This window comes from Lolium rigidum, chromosome 6 (assembly GCF_022539505.1).
Source record: "Lolium rigidum isolate FL_2022 chromosome 6, APGP_CSIRO_Lrig_0.1, whole genome shotgun sequence".
Classification (NCBI taxonomy): Eukaryota; Viridiplantae; Streptophyta; class Magnoliopsida; order Poales; family Poaceae; genus Lolium; species Lolium rigidum.
Genome location: NC_061513.1, coordinates 92,033,073 through 92,042,797, shown reverse-complemented (window position 1 = coordinate 92,042,797; position 9,725 = coordinate 92,033,073). Strand labels below are relative to the sequence as shown.

At 46.2% G+C, this 9,725-nt stretch overlaps 1 protein-coding gene across 2 annotated transcripts; it reads right to left on the bottom strand.

Moving 5' to 3' along the window:
• Positions 1 to 233: 233 nt before the first annotated feature.
• On the bottom strand, positions 234 to 9,130 carry LOC124667164 (transcription factor GAMYB-like). Of its 2 annotated transcripts, none has more exons than XM_047204482.1 (4): positions 8,873 to 9,130; positions 7,951 to 8,339; positions 976 to 1,987; positions 234 to 891 (listed from the first exon to the last, which is right to left on the bottom strand). In XM_047204482.1, the coding sequence occupies exons 2-4, from the start codon at positions 8,323 to 8,325 to the stop codon at positions 629 to 631; spliced, it is 1,650 nt and encodes a 549-aa protein (XP_047060438.1). In that variant the 5' UTR covers positions 8,326 to 8,339; positions 8,873 to 9,130; the 3' UTR covers positions 234 to 628. The 2 variants fall into 2 exon arrangements, with proteins under 2 accessions (XP_047060438.1, XP_047060439.1); XM_047204483.1 differs by having other exon boundaries at positions 234 to 888.
• Positions 9,131 to 9,725: the final 595 nt, after the last annotated feature.

The following is a 9,725-nucleotide window of genomic DNA, read 5'->3' as shown; positions in this document are numbered from 1 at the left end:
AGTCAAGCTCATGGACCAAGTTACTCGAGAATAGTCAAACTGAATACTTCACGAACGCAGCACCGAAACAACATGTTGCTGCGAAACAAAACGTTATCCATTGATAATTCAGGACGGGAATTAATGTTTCAACAAAGGCTGTTTCAGATGCTTTGTAGATGGAAATTGAGTTGGGAGCGAAGAACAGTGAAGTACTCAAGTTCAAGAATAGTCAGCCTGAATACTTGATGAATCGAAACAAAACGCTATCCATTGACAATTGGGGTGGAATTAATGTTTCAACAAAGACAGCACACAGAAAAAGCAGTAACTGATCTTACATTCTTCAAATAACACGGCTCGACAGAGTTTTCAACAGAGGCCATAGAGATGGCAAAAAAGGGTTCTCTACTAGGAAAAAACAGATATAACCGGCATATATCTCCATGAACTTTATTTCGGGAAAAGGGGCTAGTTGCATGAAGAGCACATACGTCTGGCAGCAGCTGCATCCGCCGTCAAGGACCCGTCGTCAGTGGCGGCTAAGCAGCGAGTTGCAATCAAATGAGGTTTTCCCTGAAATTATCCTCAAAACAATCAGGACGGCAGAGAGATATCAAGAATCTCCTTCCACGCCTCGGCAAGGAACTCATTTGAATTCTTCCGACATTTGGAAAGCATGGGGCATGTTGCTCCATGAGGAAGGATCGAAGAGACCAGGCTTGCACTCCGTGTTCATGTCATTGCCGAGGAGCATCGCTATGGCGTTGTTGAAGATGGACGAATCAGCCGTATTCCCGGAGAAGAACGCGTCCGGCCTCAAGTTTTCAGGATGAGGTGAAGCATCCCCAGCCCCAGGCTCATACGTTGGCTCCATCGCCTGCTCTCCTGATCCCAGCGAATTGCTTTCTGCTGCCAATAAACACTGATGATATAAATAACTGAAACAGTCAATCACTCTGAATAAAGGATCACAAGAGATATACATACACGTACCAGGGGAAATTTTGGAGAGCTGAAATGCATCAGGCGATGCGGCGCTCACAGGAGCGGTGGATTCAGTCAGTGAGTTACCGCTAAAAGGAACATACTCAGGCAGCATAGCACCGGGATGCTCTTCCCAGTATTCCGGACAGAGATCAAAGTCAGGGCTAACTACCGTAGTATCACACGGCGTACTGACAGAGGAGCTTGAGCTTCTCACAGACGGCTGCTGGTTCTTCCCGGACCTTAGTGCCTCGGCCTGATGGAGCAGCTCTTCCAAAAGGCCACTGTTCCTTGGTGATGCACACTCGGATTTCGCCGATGGAGTTGCTGTTGGAGACTGAAGGTAGGGATCAACTAACTCCGTAGGGTGCATAGTAGGAGCCACGGTATACTTGAGCCAGCTATTTGGGTCAGATTCGGTATCTTGGAGTGAAGGGAGCTCCATCTTCAAAGGACCATTTGTGGACCTAGAAGCAGAGAAGGTGCCATTTAAATAGGCATGGCTGCCAGTAAGCGCACCGCCAAAGGGTGCAATAATCTTGCTGCTAGAGTTGGCTTCATGGAGGTAGTCAAATCCCAGAGCCTGCCTGAGCTTCTCAGAGTCGTTTGAGAATTGATCAACCGAGGAGAGCGCACCGTTCACGGTATCACTCAATCCAGGGAGCAAACTGTCAGACTGTTTTAGCATCCTTGCTTGATCCATGAAGCCACAGCGTTTTGATGCAAAGCTCTGGCCAAGCAAATTGCTTATTGAAACAGCTGAAAGCTGCGGTGCATAAGATAAAGCCTCTGAATTGGCAATGAAATTGTCGCAGGTGAAATCTGGTAGATAAAGACCATTCCCATTCAGATGGTTGTTGGAAAGATTGTCGCCACAGTTGAAATCACTGGAGCCCTGCTGATCTTCATTTGCAGACTGATTGATAACACTAGCAGGATAGACTGGCAAGCCAGCTCGCTGGCATCTCTTTATTCGAGTATTCCAGTAATTCTTTATTTCATTATCAGTACGCCCTGGCAACTGAGAAGATGTTCTCAAAGTCAATAATAGCAACAACAATAAAAAGAAGAAGAAAAAACTGAGACTCATGTACACAGGATAAGGTAATATATGTGACAAACTAAGTCGGTGTGAACAAAGCGTGGATCGATTTAGAGTTTATGTTCAAATTGAAGCACACATCCATAAAGATAGAAAAGTAATTCGATACTGTGAGTTATGTATAACAAGTTTATTAGCCTTTGATGATTAACAAAAACAGTAGTAATACTTTTAAGTACTTAGCACACTGAAATAGATACCAATATGGAAAATAGTCGGTTGCCATTCAGGAACATAGATGTCAGAGTACGCATAATCTGGGTAGACTAGCAGGCAACCCCCTTGAACGCAGTCAAAGTCAAATATGGACTACCTATTTGAAGCATACAAATATGGGATTTCTATTTTCGTGCCCTCGGTTCCTTAGTTGTACTCAGTTTTCCCCAGCTCCTTAGTTTTTCCTCAGTTTTACCCAAACTTTTGTCTGAAACCATCACACGTGATGTAACGGCCAGTTGCCCGACGGTTGACCGTTATCTTCTGACTAGTGGGGCCACGTAGAGCCCGCAAAGACACGTCAGACCATCCATCTTTGTTTGACCGTAAGCATCGCTGTATCCCTGACCAAAACGCGAACGAGTGGGGCTTCGGTATATCGAATGACAAGTGGGGCCATGACGCTGATACAAGGGGCAATACACGGGTAGGATTAGATTTTTAAATGGAGCTCTACAGCGATGGCACGGAGGAGGTGGCATGCGGGGTGCCGAGATGAGATCGACGTCCACAATGAACCGCATGAGGCGAGACCCGGACGCATTAGATAGATATGAACTAGACGCGTTTAACCATGCAAAGAAGAGAAGAAATGGTCGACGACATCGAAGACTACGTCAAAACTTTGACCGACCGTGTCGGACACGAACACGAGCAATGTAGAGAAAACTAGTGTCTCTCCTTTCCGGCGTGTATAGGTGGGTGCTAGGAGAGTGTGGTGGCGAAGGGAAAGACCTCGCGGCGGTCCGTGGCGTCCGAAGCATAGCGGGTCGGCGTGGCCGTGCCTACGCCGGCGTGCATGCATGTTCGGCATTGGCATCGGCATGTACGTTCGGCATTGGCCTCGGCGGTATCTCCGGTGTGTCGGTGATCGAATGAGGGGACGGGATTGAGGGTGCATCCCGACGTTGACCTAGCGATGGCGGCGAGCATAGCCGTTCGACCATGCCGATATCGGCATCGGCATCGTTTGGAGTCCGTGGTGCTCGAATCAAGTTGGGATTTGTTTCTCGTAGGCCAAAATGAATTTGAAACAAGTTTCATGTTGAAGGTTAGGTAACGAAAGTTTGTAACTATCCCAAAATTATACTAGCGCCATGGCGAGGTTCTTTTTGATAGAGCTATACGGTTGGGCAAACTTTTTTGACACTTTTTAGATAGGGTTCCTTGTTGTTACACGTATGGCATCATGTATGGAAAATTTGTGGTCATTTGGAGATGTTCGAAAAAATCACTTTGCTTAAGCGCATGCCGTTTCGTCTCGCTCGAAACCAGACTTTTCTAACAAGGTGATTTTTTCTACCTTCTCTAAATAACCTCAAATTTCATACGAACTGATCTTCTATACATAGATAGATAGATTGTTTCGTTTTTACATTTTTCGAACTTTTTATTTCCCTTTATAATACCCAATTGATTTTCGAGTCAAAACCTCGAAAAACAAGCATCATGTATGGCATCATTTCACCCTAAATTTCAAATTTTCTCGAAACTTTCCCTTTTAGATATTCCTTGTTGTTATAGGTATGCCATCATGTATGCCAAACTTGGTTAGGTCTCACCGAAACCAGCTTTTGTAACAAATTAGGTGATGGTTTATCATTTTTTTTTGCGTGAAAAGTAATGGCAACAACAAATCGGTGATGGTTTATCATTTTTTTTGCGTGAAAAGTAATGGCTACAACAAATTGTTGATGGTTTATCATTTTTTTGCGTGAAAAGTAATGGCAACAACAAATCGGTGATGGTTTATCATTTTTTTTGCGTGAAAAGTAATGGCTACAACAAATTGTTGATGGTTTATCATTTTTTTGCGTGAAAAGTAATGGCAACAACAAATCGGTGATGGTTTATCATTTTTTTTTGCGTGAAAAGTAATGGCAACAACAAATCGGTGATGGTTTATCATTTTTTTGCGTGAAAAGTAATGGCTACAACAAATTGTTGATGGTTTATCATTTTTTTGCGTGAAAAGTAATGGCAACAACAAATCGGTGATGGTTTATCATTTTTTTTGCGTGAAAAGTAATGGCTACAACAAATTGTTGATGGTTTATCATTTTTTTGCGTGAAAAGTAACGCCTAAAATAGTTTATAATTTTTAGCGCGTGAAAAATAATACGTAAAAACCGCCCTTCAAGCATACTTAGAGGGTGGAAGCTAATTAACCGCCAACGAGAGAGAGAGGGGTTATCCCGCCCGTTCCCTATATCATACGATCAACGGTCGGCGGGCACGATCCGCGTGACATGGGCTAGACCAATCGAGGCGATGATGCACGTCTCGCGAGAATTTGTGAAGAGAGAGGGCAAAGCCGAGTACTATCAAGAAACCAAGGGCACTCGAGTAGTAAACGGACTAAGGGATTCAAATTTGAGATTTGAAAAATGGAAAATGTGTGTTTTGTACAATGAAACCCATCTTGGCCTACCTCAAACTATTTGCAATACCAATATACATCAGTGTGAGAATTGTGGCCTCATTTAGACAAAGTATGATTTGGGGGAAGCTCGTTTTGGGAAGGGCTTGTTGTGGAAAACCATGCACCTTCATAGCTACTAGGTGATTTGAGAAGTGGCAATTTGTGGTAAAACTTGATTTATCTATGATTTATCTATGATTTGAGAAGTGGCAATTTGTGGTAAAGACTCCATGAGTAAGTGCCACTCTTTTTAGGATTTTTTTGCACATTAAATGACTCATTTAACTAGTTAATCCCATTTGTTGACTCTCTGTTGACCAGCCACTTGAGGGTAAAGCCGAGTATATTGCACTAGCCAGTATTAGCACTCGAGGGGAAAATTGAGCACACAAAAAATGCTAGTATAAGACTCGAGGGTATACCCGAGTATATCTAAATTTCCGGGGTTAGACTCGAGGACACGTGCAATTGTTGACGCGTAGACGCGGGTCGCGGTGGAGAAGTCGAGACGTGCAATCGTGGACGCGTGTCGCGTTGCGTAAGTCCAAGACGTGCGGACGTGCACCGGTGCACGCGTAGGGACGCGGGTCGCATTAACCACCCTCGCCTTTATAGACGCCTCCTCGCACTCTCTCTCGTCACTCTCACTCGCTCACGCATCGCCAACTCTCTCACGTCCCATCATCTTCTCCAAAGCAAAAAACCCTCTCCCTCTCCCTCTTCCTCTTCCTCCGCCGTAGAGATGGACAAGGAGAATGCCAATCCCATCGTCGAGGTGGGCGCAAAGCGCGACGCCTCCATCTTCGGCGCCGTCCCCTATACGGACGACGACGCCTCCGCCGCCGCCGCCGCCGCCGGTGCATCGGACGCTGCCGCCGCCGGTGGCGGTCGGATCCCGGCGGGATGGGTCGACCCCTACGACCCCGTGCCGTACGTCCCGCCCCCGAACCCCTACGACACCTCCTCGGAGGACCCATGGAACGAGGTAACTACGGTTTGCTTCCTTTTTTGTTCCCCATTCCTTTTTGAACCCTATTTTTGCTGGTGTAGATGGATCTCGTAGATGGATGAGTATTGGGCTAATATTTGCGCCGATTTTATTCCATTTTGTTTTGATCACTTCTTGATTTCGTTTAAGATTTGGGGTTCGGTTCGTTCGGTTAATTTATGCAAGTAATATTGGATCTCAATCGGTTAATTTATGCAAGTAATCATGGGATCTCAATCGGTTATTTTATGCACTAATCAAAAGATATCAACCGTTTAATTTTGCAAATAATCTCGAATGTGTTCAAGTTTAGATCTAGTTCGGATCTAGAATCCGTTTCTTTGCCTATGATGAATGGTTGGGCACAAATTTTTACGAGGAGGGTTCAGCGAACCATTGCTCGTGTACAAATCGTTGTGCATGAGCTTTAGTTCGCTAACACCTTCCCCGTAGATATATAATCATGTCCACTCTAACCGAGGCCGACTCGTTTTTCTTAACTTTGTTATCATGTACGTTAGTCATCGTTGCAACTCATTCACTAGTTTCCGTTTGATATGGATCGGATGTCCGGCAGCGACGTCGGCAGCGACGAAGAGGAGGAGGACGTCAAGACTCGCCGGGTCCTGCGGAGGCCGCAGGGTCGGCCGATACATCTCCTACTTCGCCAAGGAGGTGTACGAGTGCCCTTCGCACCGGGAGACTCGGCGCCACGGACTTCAACCGCCTCGTCACGCATGCCGAGAACATCGGCAACACCTTCCCCAACGTCGGCACGACGGTGAACGTCCACTCCTTCCGCGCCAAGCACAGGGCGCTCGGCATGCACCTCCGCAGCCTTGCGGCCGGGTGGAGATCTCCGCCGGCCGCATGCCTCCGCTCAAGCCCAAGGCTCCCAAGGGGAGCAAGAGCAACAAGTGGAGGCGAGCCGGATGGGGTAGGCGGAGTCCCCGGACGTGTGCTGCTGCCGCCGCTCGCCTCCTAGTTTGTTGTTGGGATCCCTTTGTTGTTAGCTAGGGATCCCTTGTTGTTATGTTAATATGATGGTGCTCGTGAAGAACCTCGTTACTATGTTGGCTGCCGTGTATGCAGCCTATTATCTATCCATATTATCTAGGGATTATCTATCCCTAGTCTACTATATTTTGTTGGCCGTACTTAGTTTTCTTGATTTACTATGACTCGTGAATTTATCGTACATTATCCTCGGAGATTTGCTTCTAGATTTAACTACATACATATGGACCGTAGGGAGTACTAGATTTGCTGCCATATTGGGCAAACAACGAGGGCCAAAAGGCACAAATAATTGAAGAAAGTCGAAATGCAAGCTTCTCTAGATTTTATACTAATTTGGTGAAAAGGACAGAGAGAAAGAGGGGAAAAAGGTGCACTAAATAATGCCAATTTGGGGCCGAGAGAGACGTAACCCAGCTCCCGCTCACGTGCAACCAAACGCTTCTCGTCCCGTCCCACGCGGTCCCTTTCTACCAGCCCCACGCGACGCGGGCCCACACGACGCGGCCCCACACGACGCGGCCCCACACGTGACGAACGGTCAACTAAACGGGAATCCTGCCGTCTGAGTTGCTTCTGCGGGTTTCAGACAAACGTTTGGGGGTAAAACTGAGGAAAAACTAAGGAGCTGGGGAAAACTGAGTACAACTAAGGAACTGAGGGCACGAAAATAGAAATCCCTACAAATATAGCTGTCAATTTTCAACCTTTTTAAGTTTTAGGCTAACTTGCTTTCAGTAACAACGAAGCTTGAGATCAAACATACTACTAGTATCAACCAATTTATTATCAAAGATTTGTATCTTCTGAAGTGCCTATAAAATCATACAAGTTGATGTTGCAGAGTAATAACAGTAAGTATAACAAAAGGGCCCGTAAGTTAAGAGATTAATACTGCTCGAATAGATACCTCAAATTATCTAAACACTTCACTAGATAGAAGAAAAAACCCATTCTCCCAAAACAATCATCAGATAAATTAAGAAATTAATACCGCTCGAATATATATACTACCTGAAATTATCTAAATACTTCAGTAATTAAAAAACAAATGAGTAAATCTATAAGAACAATCACAAGCCAAAAAAAAATCGCTACCTTTCAACCCCATGTGACCATGACGTAAGAACAATCACGCAAGGCTCAAGAAGAGCTCACACCAAGAGCATGCTACTGCCTACTAGTACTAGTATCGAGATGTAAAAGCAAGCAGTGAAATCATCGTCGCATCGCACTTACATGAGCAGCCATCCGAGCCCACTTGTTGCCCATCTTGGAGTGGAGCTGGATGATGAGCCTCTCCTCCTCCGGTGTGAAGGCCCCCTTCTTGAGGTTGGGCCTGAGGTGGTTCGCCCACCGGAGGCGGCAGCTCTTGCCGCAGCGGAAGAGGCCGGTGTTCTTCTGCACGGCGTTCCAGTTCCCCTCGCCGTGCTTCTTGACGTAGTCCACCAGGATGGCGTCCTCCGCCGACGTCCAGGGGCCTTTCTTGAGCGGGGGCCCGCCGCCCCTGTGAGGCGACCCCCCGCTGCTGCCGCCGCCGTCGTCGGCCAGCGGCGAATCCATCTGGTCCTGGTGCATCATCTCGCAGTCGCTCTCGCTCTTGACCCGGTACATCTCTCCTCCGGACCCTGAATTATGCCAAGAACAGAAAATTGAAATCGCGGATAGGAGTAGTACCTACTTGAATTGTGCAGAATTACTTGAATTATGGAATCAGGCAGAAGCCGATCAGCAAACTAAGAAGGTATTAATTGTGCAGCGTCTGAAAAAAGACGAGACCTGGTGATGCCACTCGACAAAAACCACTTCTTTCCCCAATTCAGCGGAGCAGGGGCATTTAATACTTGCTTAACTAGTAGAGATTCAATTGAACATGTTCAGCTCAAGAACTCCCGGCAGCGGTAGCACGGCACAATTTAAGTGGAAAGGGGAGTGTAAAGCGAGATATCTCCCCCCACAATTGACAGATCAAACCACTAGACAGGCAGACAAAAAGGCGTAGGCACTACTCCTCGTGTCCCCGGAATGGAAAGCTCCAACAGGGCCAGAACCAGGCCGAAGAAACAAAAGAGGCGACAGATAATTCCAACGCTTCACGCCTCAGATCACCACCACTTCCGTCCCCCGAAAGAAACCAGAATTGTGCATGAACGGGAGCTACCTGGATGAATCTCGCCGCCGGGGTCGATCAGAGCTCCGTCTGGGGTGCTGAATTGAGCTGCCAATTCCCACCTTGCTCCTCCTCCTCCTGGTTCGGCAGTGGGATGGACTAGGAGAGTTGGGGAGTGGAAACAGGGGAGGATCTCTCTCTCTCCCCCTTAGCGAGATGCCGGCACCACTTGGGTACCCAGTCTCCGCAGAATTTTCAGGGAAGGGGAGAGAGAGTTTCGAGGGGAAGAAGAGGAGAGAGGCTGCGAGAGTGGGGAGATTTTGGGGGAGATTATAAAGCTGAAAGGTACAGCAGCAGCACTGCTATTGGGCATGCCCGCATGGGCACCTATTTTCTCTCTCTAGAGCCCTATATTTTCGGCTCTTCTCGCTTTTTTATTGCACGACTGTGTCTTTTATCTATTCACACGCATTTGGTACTTTTTCAAAACCAGGTGCTAGCGATTTAAAAAGAACGAACCATATTAATTAACACCACTTTACTCCTTTGGATTATGGGTACTGACACTAAAATCATTGGCACTTGTCGTATTTAAATTTTATTAGGCCTTTCTACCTAGATGGAGAAAATCTTATTTCTCAGTCAACTGTGCTGTAATAATTTATTTATGTAGTGAAAAAAATCAGTTGAGGGAGAAGAATCTACTTCTCATTCAATTTTACAAAAGTGATTTTCTTTGCGGAAACGAACAATTCTGAAATAACTGAGACTTACTGAAATCGTTAATCTTGTAGTATACATGTGCATTTTTCACTCTTCCTAAAGATTTGTTATGCCGAAAAAAGAAAAGGATGAGAAGGCAACAACACCATCTTCAGCTAGCCTAAACGTTTTATCGCAAATT

Bases quoted from the DNA above. Each gene is read 5' to 3' on its own strand.
- LOC124667164 (XM_047204482.1), bottom strand. From the start codon at position 8,325: ATGTACCGGGTCAAGAGCGAGAGCGACTGCGAGATGATGCACCAGGAC. The intron at 1,988-7,950 runs GTAAGTGCGATG...ACATCTTCTCAG, and splicing joins GGGCTCGGATGGCTGCTCAT to TTGCCAGGGCGTACTGATAA. The intron at 892-975 runs GTACGTGTATGT...GTTTATTGGCAG, and splicing joins GCTCTCCAAAATTTCCCCTG to CAGAAAGCAATTCGCTGGGA.